This window comes from Sturnus vulgaris, chromosome 4, assembly GCF_052056855.1.
Source record: "Sturnus vulgaris isolate bStuVul1 chromosome 4, bStuVul1.hap1, whole genome shotgun sequence".
In the NCBI taxonomy this organism is placed as follows: domain Eukaryota; kingdom Metazoa; phylum Chordata; class Aves; order Passeriformes; family Sturnidae; genus Sturnus; species Sturnus vulgaris.
In genome coordinates, this window is record NC_142246.1 from 62895032 (window position 1) to 62913764 (window position 18733).

General features: G+C 41.5%; 1 protein-coding gene across 1 annotated transcript in view; it reads right to left on the bottom strand.

Moving 5' to 3' along the window:
- CDS1 (CDP-diacylglycerol synthase 1) overlaps positions 1-18359 on the bottom strand; it is a 28800-nt gene extending 10441 nt beyond the window's left edge. The window contains exons 1-6 of the mRNA XM_014879006.2: positions 18264-18359; positions 10327-10454; positions 7220-7316; positions 4006-4103; positions 3567-3706; positions 1958-2016 (exon numbers count right to left, since the gene is read on the bottom strand). Of these exons, the coding sequence (XP_014734492.1) occupies positions 1958-2016; positions 3567-3706; positions 4006-4103; positions 7220-7316; positions 10327-10454; positions 18264-18359 (618 nt within the window). The remainder of the gene's footprint in view (positions 1-1957; positions 2017-3566; positions 3707-4005; positions 4104-7219; positions 7317-10326; positions 10455-18263) is intronic.
- Between the last annotated feature and the right edge of the window lie 374 nt (positions 18360-18733).

The window sequence follows — 18733 nt, forward strand, 5'->3', positions numbered from 1 at the left end:
TTACACAGATGTGGATCTCTCTCATAACAGAATATTCTTATGAAACATGAAAATTCTCAGGATCAGCAAAAATAAAGTGTTTGTTTTTAAGGGAATCATTTAGTTCAGTACTACTGTATGTACTTGGTGTTTAATCTGTAGAATCAGTGTACAATAAAGTGGTTTCCAAACAGATTACCAGTAAAGATTCTGCAATAGACTTTCTTTTCCAAACACTTTTGAATCAAGAACTGGCAGTTTTCTCATGATACACCAAACTTAAGCACTCTAAATTTCTGGGCCATTTATACTCAAAATGTTCTACTTCTTTAATTCTCTTATCACATGTGTTTACCAATGGCCAGACTCTACTTCCAGATAAAACAACTCGAGAACTCTTAAAGGGGGGTGGGGGAAGGGTACAAGAAATGGCAAGAGGTTTCTGAAAATATTACCTGCTGGTTAATTAATACTGCTCTGCAGCAAAGTTTTTCATATTTGTGCAGTGACATTGGAACACCACATAAACCCAAATGCCTACTCTACCAGAATCATGGAACAGTTTGGTTGGAAAGGACCTTAAAGATCACATAGCTCCAACCCCCTCACCACAGGCAGACACCTTCCATTAGGTGTCTGGGTTAGACTGTGCTACTTAGGGCCCCATCCAGCTTAGCTTTGGACACTTCCAGGGATGAGATAAACTCTCCTTTTCTTCCAAAACATTGTGTTGCCACACAGTAGACATATGACATATGGCTTCACTCTGTTTAGCTGCAATTCCTGGGTAGTCACATTTTAATGTTTTCTGGGCAGGCACCAAATCACGTGACTGACACTACACATTTTCACCTTCTTTCCAGAAGGGGAAAAAGGAAAAAAAAAAATCATGGCAAGTTAATATATTTAGGTTGTGCCAATCTGAAGATGAGGAGGGTTTTTTTTTTTTTTGCAGATTAGCAGATAAAGACTATACCTCCTAGAAAAGCTGCATCTCACTGCCAGGTAAGCTCTCCTAAAAACAGGGTACGTTATTTTGAGTAAAAGATTTTTTTACATCTTATTATAAGGCTCAGTTAAGTCCTAGTCTAGAATTGGGGATCCTCAATGGCAAAGTGCTACTTAGAGCAGTGCAGAAACAGAAGGGTTACCAGCATTCCCAGAGCTTTAGGAAATCTTTAAATTGTGCAATGCCCTGATTGCTCAAGTTCTTTCAAGACAGGAGCTGTACTGCACTGCTGTTTCCCTGTGATTCCTAATCATTCCTATATTGAAGTGGGAGGTGGGGCATTGTCAGTGGGGTGCTTTGGGTGTTTTATTTGCCCTGGTTTTAACCTGTAATGTTACAGAATTAGTTTTCAACATGTAAGATACACATAAGGAAAAAGGTTCATGTTGTTGCTTAGCTACTATGCTGATTATTAGGTGGACAAATAAAAGAGATGAGAATGCTGGTTTCTTTTAACACATCAATATCTATTGAGACACTGCAGAGCAGAAGACCAGAATAGCTGTGAAATGTCACAGAATAAATATTCCACACAGGGCTTAAGATCAAGCTCCCTTCATGGCACTTCAGTGGGGCCTCTAGAAAGCAACACTTGAGTCACAAGAACCACTTTCCACACAATGCTGAACTGTTTGGCTTCAGACCTGGCAGGGAGATGCATCCCCCTTCTCCAGCAACCTCTTTCATATCAGCCTATCACTAAGGGAAACATATCATGTTGGACATGCTCAAGGCCTCACCAAGGACAGCTTGTACTGACTGAGAGGCCACATCCTGGATATAATAATCATCATCATCATCACGTGGAAGGTGAACAAATACAGTCCAGCACGACTTGATTTAGTGTTACTCTCAATTTAAGCACATCTTCCACACCCCTCTTCTGAACTATTTTATGAGCATATGGACATGACTGTTTCTAGTGACATTCATAATGTGAATGACCACAGCAAAGTGGGTAATACACACCATATAAAACTGCAGACGATAATGTTTCTTCACTAAACTCAAAACAAACATGCAGAATCCTGCAAAACAAAGCAAGTGCAATTTGTACCATTTTATATTTAATGACACTGAACTGTGATATACCACTAATTCTCTTCCTTTGAAGCAGTTAAAATCCCTCTGCTGCTAGAAGTGTTACTCTCATACAAGATACAAGATAATGATTTACTTAACACAAGTTTAGCTAACACCAGTAAAGAACATCCATAGTAAACCATCAGTAAAAAACATCCATCTAGGCACATAAAATGTCCCATTGTGGACATCAAATTTTAGCAAAGGAAATCATCACTTTTAAAAACCACTCAAAAGCCAAGGTCAATAAACTAGTTTTAAATAATTAACAGAAATAAATGAAAGGAAAAGACCAGCATGCCCCTTTCCCCCAGACAGGCACATGGCTGCATGTCATGCAAGTGTGAAGCACAGGTTTAGAGAATTCAGATGGCCAAAACCAATTTTCTGGGTGGCTAATTGAGCACCTCTTCTCTCCTATGGCAACTTCCTGCCCTCAGAGACCCTGAAGCCTGGGAATAGCCCCTAAGTGACCCCACAATCCAAATGCCAAGGGGCTCTGCTATGCTCTGCCTCCTCCTTTTGCTCATGCTTGCCTTGTCTCATGTCTCCCCTCACCAGCTCACAAGGCATTATTTAAGTTACTTTCCCCAAGCCAAAGCCAGCTGAAAAAGGTCAAGTTCTGCAAATCTGGTTTCAAGTTTGTGATCTAAGCACTGAGCAGAATTTTTATTTCATTCCAAAAACAAAAAAACAAACAAACAAAAAAACACCCCCCAAAAAAAAACAAAAAACAAAAAAAAAAAAAAAAAAAAAAAACCAAAAAAACCCCAAAAAAACAAAAATAGAAAAACTGACAGATCATCACAAAGATCTCTCAGTACACTTTAGAAATATTTGTAGCATATCAGGCCCTGTCCCTTAAGCCAGTCTGAATCTTCAGCTGATTTAATTTTATGCTAAACTGCATTGCTGAAAAAACATATTTACATGTTCACAAAGCAATAATAAGAGTGCCAGCTTGTGTCTCTTCTTCACAGAAAAAGGGCTTTAAAAAAGTTATTCTTTGGACAGGGAGGAAATTTTTCCATGAGGCATGTATCTGAGCATCTTGCAGACAAAATTAAGACTCAGGCATTTTGACTAATCAGTTTAAAAATATATTAGTAAATCCTATTACTGGAGACCTAGGAGAACACTTGCACAGTAAAGAATCAACCCAGCACAGCAATTACACACACAAGTCATCTCTACAGCCTGCCAAAATAGCACCAGGTCTTCAGCAATCAAAATTAATGCTTGCCAACCTCTTCTGAGCACTATTATCTCAACTGTCTCAAGATCATCTCCTTGTTTAGGCTGCTTTCTTCTTCTTAGTGAATGCAAAATTTGTACTCCTCTTTTCACAGGAAAAGTGTAACTGCAAACACCTCAGGCATTAAGAGAAAAAAGAAACTAAAAGTGCATAAAGATGAGGAACAATTATATATCTTTTTTAATAAAATAAGCAAATGCAGCAAAAACTTCTTTCATTTTTGTGATTTCCTGCACTTACCTGTTAAATAGAGTGCAAAAGATATAAATCTGTGGTAACGAATTAGGAACTGCAGCTGTTCTCTTCTTTGCACAAACGTAGCAAAGTAATCAGCTACAGTCTCTCCATAAAAGAAGTAGTTCACACACAGCAAAAAGTACCTGAAATATGCAACAGCTAGAAGTTATTTTAATAAGACAATAGACATTAAATGCAATTCTTAAAAACAAAACCAACAAGGATTTATTTATAACAAGTTAAAAAACTATGTAATAAAAGTCCAACTGATTTGTCCAAGTTCACAAGGGGAACACAACCACAGAATTCTGTGCTAGAGACAGATATCAAGTTTTGTGTCTGCACACAGTCCACCAAAGCTGTCATTCCACCACAACAGGAGAGGAAGATGATGATTTAAGTTTCACATCCTGGCTTATTGATGTTCTGGCTTGCTACTCACCAGCTGAGGGATCTAAACCACGGTAAATCATATGAGTGGTAGACTCTGTAACCAATAGTAATGATTTCATGATAACACTTCACTTGGATGCTTAAGACCTAAAATAAGAGAAATAAAAAAACTTTATAAATATGCTGCGGTTGTTTCTTACAGTCAGTGAGGAGCACTGCAGCCTGCATTAAGGGAAGACATTATTCTGAAGTCAAATTCCATTCAGAAAACAGCTTCAAAACAAATCCAAGGAAAAACGAAGCTCCATTTAAAATTTTAAAAAAAAGTCTCCAAAGCACTGTACATGAAGAAAAAAACCCAACATATTGGGCTAGCTTCAAGAATATACTTGTGAAACAAGGGAAGGCTCCTGACCTTTCTGCATTAAAACAGTTTGACAGCAGCAGTTCAGAAGTGCTTCCTGTAAAGAAAGCTCTCCTAATTCTTTCAGCTAAGTTTTATCTTTACATTTAATTCCAGAAATATTTTCTGGGCCCAGTAGAGAAAACTAGCTGTGCAACACAGCTTGGACACCGAGGTCTTCCACTTGCAAGCATGTCATTAAGGACAATTAGCATTTATGATTAGAGGCAAAGCTCATCTAACCCAGGTCTGAGTGTTACACTGAATGTCTCCCAAGTCTTCACTTTGTTTTGCTGACCTCACTGCTTCCCTGAGTTAAGCACTATGTCCTGTCATGCCTTTGGGCTTCAAAGGGCTCTGAGCAGATCACCCTACCCAGACATATGGGATTGCCAAACTCAGCCCAGGCTTGTCCTGTGCAGGAGGTGGAGTGAGAACCTGGCCAGGTCAGCACACAGGGCTTGTGGCTCAGCGGTGCAGCTCACCGTGCTCATTGTGTGCACACAGACTCAAAGCCTTACACCACCTCCCTGAGCTAACTTGGAAGCTCCCCCATCTTGTGCTTTTTCTTCTGTTTGGCCAACCTTCTAAAACTTAAATGCTACAGGCAAGAGCAACATTACAGGATTGCACCTTATGGGGGAAAAGGGCACCAGGGTCCAAGCCTGGTACCCAAGTAGCCAGTGCATGCAGAACATACATCCCAGCTCTTTAGAGCTGGTCTTGTCCTCCAAACCTCACTGGATAACTTTTCCTACAAGTCTCTGGCCATTTTCAGTCCCAGTATTGAGATTTGGTTTTAACATGCCAACTGTTATTTAAATACAAGCTATTTTATTCCAGTCAAATTAAATAATTCATGAACAAGACTGGTTTTCCCATTTATTCTCCTTTTTACATAGTCTGAAATATCAACTTAATTACCAACTCATTATATTAGAAGACAGACTTTTTGCTTTATGGCACAAAAGAAGAACTCTATTACAATTCTATACTAACTTTAATTACTTTTTGGTTCATGTCTTAACAGCCTGCCCATGATTGCAATCTCACAGTATACCATGAACACACAAAATCACCCTGCAAATTAATTAGTTCCTTTTTGTTCATAATCATAATTCTCAAATGTAACAGACTACTAAGGGAAGGATTACAGGGGAAAAAAATCTTTTTACAGCAACCTGCAGTTTAAAAGGGCTTTTTTTGTTGTTTCTTCAAAAAAGAAAATCATCCATGAATGAGACAATGAATTAGTAGTTTGTTATGTCATTCATCTGAAAGCAGGCAATATTAACCAGACTAATTCAGGTGTAGAAAATGTAATGCAGACCATAATGCTGGTGAAACAGCATTCCAGTCTCTCAAGACACTAGAGTTTATGACCTTTGGAAGAAGGGGCAGGTGACTCAGAATTACTATAAGGACGTTGTGAGGTTAGGCAGGAAGAAAAGTAGAAGGGCCAAAGCCCAGTGCACATTTAATCTGGCTACTGCCATAAAAGACAATAAAAACCACCTCTATAAATACATCAGAAGAAAAAGTATGGCTAAGGACAAGCTCCATCCTTTGTTGGATGCAGGAGGAAACACAGCAGCAAAGAACAGGCTGAGGTCCTGAATGCTTTCTTTGCCTCTTTAATGGTAAGACCAGTTGTTGAGCTGGTTACCCTGTCCTCTGAGCTGGGAGACAGGGACAGGGATTGGTCTCTTCTCCTAAGTAACAAGTGAAAGAAAACAGCCTCAGTTTAGATGGGAGGGGAGGCTTAGATTGGATATTAACAAAAATTTCTTCACCAAAAGGGCTGTGAAGCACTGCAAGATGCTGGCCAGGGCAGTGGCTGAGTCACCATCCCTGCAGATATTTAAAGGATGTGTAGATGGGGTCTTGGGGACATGGTCTAGTGGTAGACTTGGCAATGTTGGGTTAACAGTTCAGTTTAATTATTTTAAAGGTATTTTCCAACCAAAATGTTTCTAGGAATACAATCCTAAAATTGCCTCATAGGAGGCCACAAAGAAAGTTTAAAAAATTTTGATACTTGAACAAACTTGGAGTCAAAAATTGAAGCAGTTACCTAGAAGGAGCAATTTCAGCACATTAAAAGCTAAATTCCTGTCTATTCCTTGCCAAGACTGGGAAAGATAGTTAAACCATCATTCCACAAAAATACCAGCAATTAAAATGGTACAAAGAAGCAGTAAAATCTGACCTGCTATATAGTGTGTATGAAGAATATTATAAGCTTTTTTATTGTTATCCTCATCAGTATTTCACTTCATGAACTAAAAATGCATTTTGTCTGTACCTCAGAAAGGGATCTAGTTCCATCCTACAGAAAAATGCAAGGCCCAAAGAGAAATATGAAACTACAGGAGCACATCTGAGGAAAGCCTTTCAGTGCCAGGTGCAGACAGGAGGTCAGGGCTGCCTGATTTCCTTAGCCTCAAAACTGCACGTGTCTCTTAATTTTTTGGGTTTTTTTAAATTTATGCTGTTGTTAGTGGGTCTGGGGTTTTTCTTGAGATGGTTTTGGTCTGATTTATGTCTGTTTGCTTTTTAAAATAAACCTCAACATGCAACAGTAGGTGATACAAACTAGACAATGAAATGGATGATAGTAGTTAAGTAAGGCAACAGCAATTGAACTTCTTGGAGTTACTTTAATTTAAAAAAAAAATAACAAGTCCTTATCTATAAGGTCCAGTTTTGAATCCTTCAACTGTTTTACAAAAGTATTTACATTTACAGAAATAAAAGACAATTGCACTGAATTGTCCATGCAGTTTCCTTTCAGCTTAGGCATGATGAATGAAGAGATCAAATAACTCTTGAACAGAGGAATGCATTTAAATAAACTTACCAGAAGCATCAGCATAAATGATCCCAGATATATAATCAGAAAAAATCCAGAAATCATAGCTAGGGAGAGAATTCCACGAATCCACCAATTTTTCCATCTATTAAAAAAATAAAAATAAAAAGGGAGCAGTTATAAATGAAAATAATTTACTTAAATTTCCTCTGCTAACTAGAGATTAAACTGTATCAAAAACAGTGGCAGTAGCAGAAATTTTTGTGTTTAATCAATGCATAGCAAGAAACACAGAATCAAGCAACTACCCAACTAAATAGGATGCACAGTAAAATAAATTAGACACCTTTCTTCTTCCCCTGTGCTGCCTCAACCCTGCCAAACGTTGTTTGCAATGAACTGGAACAGCCCCACATTGAAGCTGCTGTGAAAATACATCAGGGACCCTCAAAAAGCATCACATCAGGTGCAAGACTGATGGGGGCCCAGCCATACAGAGGCTGGCATATGAAAGAAAAGGTTGCCAGGTAAAAAGCAAATTATTCTTTGAGGAGTAACAGGCACACAACAAAACCTCTGAACAAGTGGCTCTCCCACCAACTTGCTACAGCAGCAAAGCAGCTCTTTGGCCAGGTAGAGGGTTATCTAATGGAAGCAGTCCTGTGCTCCTGTGAGTACTGGGACCAGGAGAGGAGAAGATGTGACAATGGGGGTTGATGGGTCAAACTAGCTGTACTATTTAGTCCTTGTAGACCTTGGCAGCTGCTAGTGGCTACTAAGGAAAACAGAATAAAAATTTCTGTCCCTACAGAATCATAGAATCATTTAAGCTGGAAAAACATCTAAGATCATCAAGTCCAACTGTTAGTCTAGCACTGCCAAGTCCACCACTAAATCATGTCCCTGACTGCCACATCTACACATCTTTTAAACACCTCCAGGGATGGTGATTGCACCAGTTCCCCAGGCAGCTTGTTCCAATGCTTGACCTTTTTCCTAAATTAAACCTCTCCGAAGGTTTAATTCCAAACCTTTTTCCTAAATTAAATTTTTGTAACATCCAACCTAAACGTCCTTTGGCACAATTTGAGGCCATTTCCTCTAAATGTCCTCTGAAGCAACTAATCACAAGTTACTGCTAAACACAAAGCCCTCTACTATAGCCTGAAGACATTCTGATGTCTTGCTTTGCATCAGTCTTGTATTTCACTGCCTGATTCAGGAGACAACTGAATCAGTGTTAGTCTTGAATTAGACTCCAGTTCTAATGCAAACTTCAACTACAATAATTTGATTTTCTAGGATACGACTCAATGACAGGTTAATGGCAGCTACAGCCACTAATTGGATTTGCCTTAAGTATCAGAACAGAGGCAGAAGAAGCTTTATCACAACATGTTTTATGTTGCTCTATGATGTGGCACATACAGTAGCAGCTTGGCCCTGGTGGCATATTCACAGTGAGCAAGCCTCCTCCAGAAGAACTCAGCTTCCTTTATGAACAGTGTTAAAATACCACAAGATATCTTGGGGGTGTTGGCAAGCACAGCACAGGAAAGACAACTTCAGCAAGAAAAGAAGCATCAGAATTTAGGAAGCCACCTGGCAAGTTTATTGTATCCTAACTCTCTGCTAGAAAGTTATAGATACTATTTCTTTCAAAGGTCAAATACAAGGAATATCCATATTTCTGAGAGCTACAGTGCAACCCACTCATGTTACACATGATGACAGTGGCTCTGCTGGGACTGCTGGCTACTGAACTGGCAGGTAATTTCAACTCTAGCATTCATAAAGCACCAAGACTTTAATTTTTCTCTCTATACCCTTTGTATACCTTTGTGCAAACGCTCCAATAAAGAATTTCAAGCACATGAAACAGGAAACCTCTTAGTTGCAGGCTTTGAGGTATCACCATGCCCTTTGGAACAAGTCTGATTTGGAGGCCTAAGACTTCCACATTTAACAACAGAACTCTGAAACAGACACTCCTTGCAGTGTGATGGCGATGAAGAATATCACATTCTACTCACAGCTGGTGCAGTTTAGAAACAGGCTTTTTAAAACCTGAAACATTACATCTGCTTATAGTTCATGGACAAAACAGAAACAGACAACAGATTAGAAAACGAGCAAGGCAAAAATCTCATTTCACAGTGCTGTTGGAGATATCTGCTGGAGTCCAGTTTTTTTACAAGGATTTGGAAGGTTTTAATTATAGTCTGGATTAGAGATCCTTCTTCTGACTCTTGCAAGACCTAAGTTGCTTCTACAACATACACTGTATATTGCTTGATTTGTTATATTGAGCATAACATATATATGACACCCATATTCATTTTAATAGGTAGTTTTTGGGTATCTATCACCTAAATGCACTTTCATTGCATTAGTGAAAATAAAAAAAACAACAACATAATGCAACTTGCTTGCCCTGGAAAGGTTTGACTGGTCAGGTGTTGTAAAGGAACTGCATAACAAAATTATACAAGGAACTTTATCCAACAGCCTTCATGAATATGCAGATCCACACAATTATCTGTCTGTCTATCTGTACACATACACATCCCCCCACATTTGCTGGCCATCAAGCTCCTGGGAGGCTGGAGGTAGAGACCTAAATTTAAAAAGAAATAGCAGGAAAAAAACATTGTTGTTTTAAAAAGTATGGACGTATCAGCTATGATGTATTTCACTGTACAGCAAATTATTTAGAAGCTGAAACGGCACAAAAATCTAGAAAAATCTCATCTTGATAATTTACACATCTTTTTATTCATAAACCAATCCCCCTCTCAATCTTGGAGGTAGGAAATCAGTTTATTACAACTTCCAGAAATAACCATTCTGTAATTCAAATTCTTAACCCATGTTATTGCACTGCTTAGACTCAGTAGATGTTTATGTAAACTGTTTTTACTTAGAAAAGCATGCAATGGTTAAATACAGGTGTATGCATAAAATATTCCACTGAAGGGACTATCAAAGCATAAATTAATCAATAATATCCAGCAACAATTTATCCTTGAAATTTTCACGTCTACCATATGAAACTTTAAACTGCAGTACAATTTTTAAGACTTAAAACTGCAATATCATCTATATGAATTTCAGCCACCAGCTGTTAAATTTGAGAGGTCTTTGTTTCACTGTACCTGGCAGACAAGCCTGACAAAGCCCTCTTGAGGATTTCTGGAGTGCTGTCTGTTGGTGGAGGAACATCAGGAATATCTGAATCACTTCTAAGGTCCAACTCGTGAAGTCTTTCTTCCAAATCCACTTCCTATCACAAAAAGAAAAAGGGAACTATCAGAAAACTCAATACAAAATGAAAGATTATGAGCTATTTTGTCAGAAAACAATATTCTGAGTCAAACATTACTTTAGGAACTGATAATAGCTGCATTACCTTCTAAAAGAATAATGGTGCACCAGTGAAACTGTAGATGGTGTAGGAGACGAATGTATGCCAACAAATGTTTATGGGAACGACTGTACTTGGATGTTGTGACATTACCTGCTGTACTCAAACTTCCCTTTCTAGGCATCACTTTTTCTTGGTTATATGTTTCTAGAAATACTACAGATGACATAGGATACTGGAGTTAGCCAGAAATCCCCAATCCCCATTCCCTCATCTTCATCTCAAACTACCCTTCTATGGAATAAGGGGAAGGTTTAATGTCACATTAATAAGAAAAAAAAGGAAATGTAATGCATTAAAATAACAGTCTCTTTATACAATGAGAAGAGGCTGTTGGCAGTTTTATACATGGTAGGGCTTGAAAAGAACAATCCAAAACCAAACTGTGAAGTGACCAACTGTCCCACAGACACAGTATTACTCAAAATAATTTCATATATGGCTGCAGTACTATGATTCTTCCTTCTGTGTTCACCGGGGACTGCTAGGGAAGACATCATCTGTGTGTCTAACCCAAACGCAAAACTGGCACTACATATTTTGGTGACAATGTACAAATTGTCACCAACTCTCAGAGCACACCATCAGGACAATTTTTCCCTCAGTTAAAGCCAACACTAAGGGTGACTTCACTTGTTCTGAAGTTGCAAACAACACAGCTCCAGGGAGCTGGAAAGCTGCACTCAGCCCTGGCACAGCAGTAGTGCAGAGAGCAATCTCTAGCTCAGTGTCTGGCTCTCTTGAGACCTGAACTTCCTCCTGACCTCCCTGACTCACTTCACCTTCTTACAATCTCAAACAGCTTCCAGCCTGCCCTGCTGCCTCAGGTTCATCAGCTCTTAACAGTTCTGGGGACTGTTAAGTAACTGAGCTTTAAAACTTTGTTCTCCACTGCTATATGCTACTTCTCCATCTCCCTGATCTCAGTTCTTTCTCCTTTATTCCCATTAATTAGAAATTTCTGATTTTCTTTCCTACTTTTCCTTAACAATATTTTCATCCCTTGTTCTGAGTATTTTTGTCACTTTTTCTAAGCCAGCAGAGGTATATCCTCTCTTTCACCTCCAGTACAAGACACCACAGAATTTAGGTTCCTGCACCCTCAGCCATCCCACCCAAGCCCAGTGTGGTCACTGTGTTTATAATCCATGGCCTTTTCCCTGCAGCTGCACTGCTGTAGCCTGGCCACTGCAAACACCACCAGGCACAAGATAAGGTTTTCCAAAGCTGGTTGCCCAAAGCCAAGGGGTTGGGCAGAGGTGCCCAAGGAGGGGCAGGGGTCAGGAGCTGACCAGGGTGCTGCAGGCAGCCTCCAACCTCGGACCCTCCCCAGGGACTCTCATCCAAGGGAAAACAGCATCCTTTCCACTTAGACAGTGCTTGTAACCTTTGAGAACCTGAGACAGACATGCACAAGGCAAGTGAGTACATCCTCTTTTGTTTTAAGTTACGCCCGGGTTTTTCTCATTCACTTCCACACACACGCTCAAGATGAAATTCTCGATTTTACACCACTTACTTCTTTCAGAAAGGTGATCAATGCTTCCCCAGACCTTGAAATCCCCCAGCTAAATAATTATTGGGCAGACTCTGCCTATAATTAACACAAGTAACAAGAGCAAATAAGCTGTGGTCCAGACTTCAGAAAGTCTGTAGAACACCTGAAAAAGCACCTAAATACATCACACTCACAACCCTGCTATTCATAGATGTTTCTCACAGAGTTGTACCACAGCCTAGGAAATCAGCTATAGATGAATGGGGGGAATCACAGCTCTCTCCCAAAGCCATGTTCCAACTCCTGTGACCTGCTCTGGAGTGCAGCAGGCTGTCTGCACAGTCCTAGGAGACACTGCTCACTGCACAGATGACGGGCAGTAATCCTGGCCCTAAGACCATGACTTAGCGTCTTTAATATTAATCCCTGCTTGCAGATGGCAGAGATGTTCTCTCTTCTAAGCACTCAGAACTAAGAATATCCCCAAACTTTTTTATTCCACTTTGGTGCTGCAGAAAATGATTGTGTTTAAACAATAATAATAATTTTTTAAAAAAAACATACTTAGTTTTGTCCCTCTGATCTTTAGCGCACAACTAGCACTTATAAGCATCTCATTATCAGCACTAGTTTAAATTTGCCACTTCTTACATCTAAAATCACAAGTGCACAGCTTTCTTCTGAATATCTAACCAGCCTGAAGGAGTTTGTGTTTATCTGATGTGATTTTCAGTAGCTCATGGGAGCTTGGCTTGCAACCTGCAAGCTGCCTAGGACTTGGTGCATTTTTTTCGCCTTACATTACTAAAATAACCAGTGGGAATCAACACCTCAACCATCTTCAACTTTGCTGGCAACACACCTCAAAAATTACCATTAATGCTTTATTTTCCATTTAACTGCTATCTCAGCCACAACAATTTCCTGAATAAGGCATTTAATTTGTAAAGTCAGGAGTCAAAGAAGACATTGCTTGCTAAAAGCTAGTTAATTGTCTTCTGCATCATTAAGTGCTTAGAACTCCATCCCTGGGGGACAAGACTCTTGCTAATAATTTTTTAAATTATTTTACATGATTGATTACAAACATTCCAGTTTATAGCCACAAATAACAACCACCATTATGTAAGGAAACACTAAGTTAATCACTATAAAAGCACTCAAAAATAAAAAAAAAAAATCAAGAGCATTGCTGTTGCAGCTTGACCTTGTAGAAGCAGTTTTGGAGTTCAGCACAAATCCAAGCAGCCCTTCCTTCTCCTGCTCTTCAGATTTGAGATGTGGCCAAGCTTAGTACACGGTAACATCAAGGACCTGTGAAGGTCCTTGGGAAATGCCTCGGGTTTCAAACTGTGAGCAGGTATTTATGAGTTTTCCAAAGGTTTATTGAAACCAGCACAGGTTGTACTGTCCTAAGTGCCTAGGAAACCCTTCAACCCCAAGTCCAAATTAAGTGTTTTATCCAAAGTGTTTGGATTTTTCCCTAGGGTTTTCAAACTGCAGGTGACAGAACTGTTTATACACAGAGAGTGTGCCACTCCTGCCTGCTTGATTCACACCCAAAGTATCTGTAAGGGGTAGATGGTTTAGCTTTGGTATTCTCAAAAGACAAGGCCTTCATCCTTGTGCTAAATCTTCTGTTGGAGATCATAAATACTTGGCCATGCAAAGGGGGAAGCTCAGCCAGTCAAGAGCTTGAGACTCCATACCAGGAATTCAGAACGTGTGACATCTTGCCATAAATTAAGCTTCCATGTGGATTTCTGCTCACTGGCTATTTTGCAACAGCTCACGAAATACAGCCATGTGTCATGGAGAAAAAAATAGCCATCTCCATTTAAAAGGCCACACGCTTGTGAATTGCTGTTTTGTACCACACACCCTCCACTACAATTAATACATGCCAAGCCAACCACACACCAGAATTATTCTGGTTACAAAGGCACTTGCAATGCTCCTCTTGCACAGCATTTTTCCAGGACAACATAAGGAACTCCTAAGCAGACAGGAAAGAGTTCTTCTTTGAGAATATAGCATCTCCATGAAGAACAACTGAAAAAGTTAAGGCATTGTCCAGCAATTTATGCAAAAAAGTTAATGAGCAAAAGAATCTAGTTACTGTCATTTTATAAGTTTAAGTGCTATTCAAAGTAAGTTTTCTCCTCCATCTTTGATCTTTCTGCAGTCTCTCTCACAAGTTCCATAGCAAAGTCAATAGTTCATTTAGAACACGTTGTAAAGTATTTAATTAGGTGTACCTTGATACCTTCCTCTGATGCCAAGATATCAAAGTATCAGAATATCCTGAATAATGAAACCTTTTTTCTTTCCAGACTGTTAAAGCCTGACATATGCAAAAACAAAGGTGAGAGACCTGCACATACCAAACCAATGACTGGAAACTACAGTAATTCACCACCATTCCAAGAAAACAGAGGCTTGGAAATAGTCTGCCCTTATTATTATTGCCATGCTTGTAGCAGAAAGCATAGAGGGCAGATTTCTCTGTGAAAATTAAACTGATCCATTTTAGGGTACTCCAAGAGAAGTAATCACAAAGAAGTAACTAAGTGATCCATGGCAGACCAACAGATCCACAATAGGCTATACTGCAGTTAGGAATTATATTTATCTCCCAGCAGGTTTGTGAGGTTTTGGAGCAAAGATCCAAGTGCCAAACTGAGCTTCACAGGTCTGAACAACTTATCTAACAACTGATTGCCTGGAAGGGCTGTCCCATGGAACAGAAACAGCATTTTCAATACCACAAGAGAAAGAGCATTCAGTGATTCCAAGCTTGTTGTAGTTACAAAAGATTAACAGCCAGAAATGCAATATGATCACGCTTGCCCCTCCCTGTCCTACTCTGACAACTCTATACAGTAGAAAGAGGAATAACTGTATGATTTCTTCCAGGATATACTAATTTTTTTGGTAAGCATTTAAAAGCACTTTCTCTTGCTTTTTACCAAAGAATGCAAACAACTGACATTTTAAAAGAATCATAAACACATGCAGATTAGCCTGTAAATCTTTAATTGATTTGTACATATTAAATATCTGAATGCCAAGTCATTCCTCTTTCTCCCAATGCTCACAGAATATTTATGAAGGCACTTTGACCAGATATTCTTAGGAAAAGAGCAGCCAGGGCAAGTAGCAGGAAGTAAGAAAGTGACAACAACAAAAAAATCACTCCTGCATGCCACAGGACAATGCAAAGAAAACAACAAACTTGTGAAATTGCAGGGCCCTACAAGGCCAAGGTATGTTCACAGCAATTTTGTAAAATGTCACCAGCTCAACAAGCTTGGGAACTTCAAGAAGTTTTCACAATGGGTACATCATATTCCTTCATACAAAACCAAGGAATTTAACTTTCCCTTGAAACGATATCAATATAGAAATAGCTACCAGTTGTTTCCAATTAGTGACAAAAAGGAAAATGAGAAATAAACCACCCCAACAATTTCACTTAAATTCAGTAGGAAATGAGCATTTATGGACATAGTAAGTGTAACATGAAGAGTAGCAGATAACACACTGAAAACAGGTCTCAAAGTAGAATACAGAAAAACTTTCAGGTGTATTTAGTGTTTCTGGAGTTCTGCAATAAACACAGAGAGCTTCTCTACTTGGGCAAAAATGTATATATCTGTATATATCTGGAAGACTTGGTTTGGGCCAACAAGAGCAGAAGCAGAATGAAGCTTATGAGCCAAAGAGACAAGTTTTCTCCCTCATTACAAGTGATGAAGCAGGTGATGTTTCTCAGCTGCATTCTAGAAAGCAGTGCAAATCCACAGCATCATGGCCATCCTGAGTAGTTATCAGCCAAAGAACCAGTTTTGAGTCCAAATATAGGATCACCAAAAAGGTCATCTCAAAATAGCCAGAGGAAAAGAAAAGTATCCACTTGTTGTAAAGTCCAGGCAAGAGACAGGGCAGTGATAACCATCTAGGGAGCTGTATAATGTGACACCTGTGAATCCTGATGACCAGATGCTGCTCATCAAATCACCTCCAGCAGCCATTACATGTGTGCTCATACTCAAAACAGAGTCCTAAACTGTGACCCACTGATTGAAACCTCAGTCCAAAATACTGGTTTATCTCTGCAGTTACCAGGGGCACTAAAGCCAGCTTAATATGTAAAACCCATCCTTACTGTCACTTGTGAGCCATGACAAGTGTCACCAGTGCTGGGCACTTTGCAGGTGGGTTAAACAACTCCTGTGGGAACACGGAGGGTCCCACAAATAATCCATGAAAAAGTCTCTTGTGCAGTGGAAAAGGCTTTCCTTATCTGTTGTTCAAGTGAACACAAATGTATGCACATTGAAACCCAGCTCTGGTAACCAGCATCCTGGCTGCTGATCATCATCTGAAATGGGATGAAACATTAGGCTCTAGAGCAGCTCGAGTGAAAACACAGTAGGCCTGTAAGTAAGAACAGCATTTTCCTCTCTGAAAATCACACAGGTAGACCGAGATTAGGGGCACCTTTTGGAGGTCTGGGTAGCAGAGGCTTTGAACTGCAAGAATTCTTTGAAGGCAGGTCACTGCACACCTCAGAAATAAACTTACTCTGCAAAATAAAGCAAACCACAGTAACTCCGCAGAAAAACAGCTTTTGGAGCACACTGGGATGAGAAATTATGTTAAAAAGTTAATTCTCATCTACAGAGAAATACTGTGCACAGCTATAGTCTAAACACTACCTTATGTGATCACAGCCCTCAATGCACCACAGCACAAATTTGCAAGTTCATGGGCTTTGAGTTAAGGCAACCAAAGCATGGAATAAGAAGTCTTGAGTTTCACTTTCCAGTTCCTTGTCACAATGCCTAAGGCAGACTACACACTCTGCACCATCTACATCCATGCAAGTTTAAGCAGTTACTGATTCTAATAAAAAGACACATATTGCTACCTCAATTCAGCAATTAGATAGCTTTTTTTTTAAAACTTTATTTCCAGTAACCCAAATGAGACCTTCTCTTTCATTTTATTCAGACAATTAGCAACTGTGATGTGGTGATGTGCTTAGCTATTGTAGAGATAAGCCTTAACTCCACAGCAAACAAAAGAACAGCACTGTGGCTATTTTGCCACTGTAATGAACCTGATGCATAGACTTAGTATTTCAAAAACCTCTTGCCTTAGCAGAAATGTCATACTGTAAGTCCTTTCCAGGCCAGAGGTGAATGCCTATCATTTAACAGGCCATAAAGCAGAAAGAGTTGCTGGGGAAATGCTGACACAGCCTTTAAATGGAGCAGATCTCTGTTCTCAGTTAGTTCCAGCACTACTGGACTGGCCCAACCACACTGAAGCGTGCTCTTTGCCAGTTTCATCTGGGATAGAGTTGATTTTCTTCCTGGTAGCTGCTACAGCGCTGTGTTTTGGATTTAGCAGGAGAATAATGTTGATAACACACTGATGTGTTGGCTTCGCTGAGCACTGCTTAGCCCAAGTCAAGGACTTTTGTGTTTCCCGTGCTCTGCCAGTGAGGAGGCGCACAAGAAGCCAGGAGGGAGCATGGCCAGAGCAGCTGATGTGACCTGGCCAAAGGCTCTGCTGGGGGATATTGGCTGAGAAAAGCTGATGGCTGCTCGTTTGGGCAGGTGGTGAAGCAATTGTATTCTGCACCACTTGCGCTTCCTTGGGTTTTATCACCTTTTTGTCATCTCCCTTTCCATTAATATTTCACTGCAATTATTAAACTGTTCTTATGTCAACCAACGGGTTTGACCTTTTTTCCCGACTCTCCTCCCCATCCCACGGGGCGAGGAGGAGGGAGGGGTGTGAGGGAGCGGCCGGGTGGTGCTCAGCAGCCGGCTGGGACTACACCACGCCATCAGCTCCCTCGCCAAGAGGTGAGATACGACACGCAGCCACGGCGCTGAGCTTTCGCTGCGGGCCCGGAGAGAGCCGCTCCCATTTCGGTCTCGCCACGGGGGGAATGGCAATGGGGTGAAACACGCGTGGGCCCACAACCCCTAACTTGGCACCTGGCCCTCTCTCTACTCCCGCCACCCGGGAGCGCGGGAGTTACAGCCCAGGAGGGTCCCTGGTGCCGGGGCCGGGAGCGCAGCGCGGTCCGGGCCCCTGGGGGGAGGCAGCGCTGCCCCCCTGCCCCAAAAGCCGCCGCCCCCGCGCGTCCTCACCTTGTCGCTCCCCGCCTCGGCCGCCTCCTCCTCCTCCTCTTCCTCCTCCTCCTCCTCCTGCTCGGCAGCCGCCCTCCGCCGCCGCCGCGCCGACATCGCGCCGCGGGAGCGCAGCGCCCGCCCGGCCGGGAGCGGGGCCGCGATCGGGACGGGGAGGGCGCGGAGGCCGCGCCGCGGAGCCCGCCCGCCGCCTCTCCTTCCTCCTCCTCCCGCTCGGAGCCCGGTGCTGTCCCCACCACCGCGGAGGCGGCGCTCCGCCTGCGGACGCCGCCGCAGCTCGGGGGCGCGGCCGGACCCGGAGCCCCGGGAGCGGAGAAGCGGCCGCGGCTGGGGCGGAGCGGGCGGGCGGTGTCGCCCAGGTGCGCCCGGCGCTCCGCCCCAGCCGCCGGCACCGGCACCGCCCCCGGGGGCGGGCAGTGCCCGGCCGGGCCCGCGGGGCTCCCTGCCCGGGGCGTCCCGTCCTCCCGAGG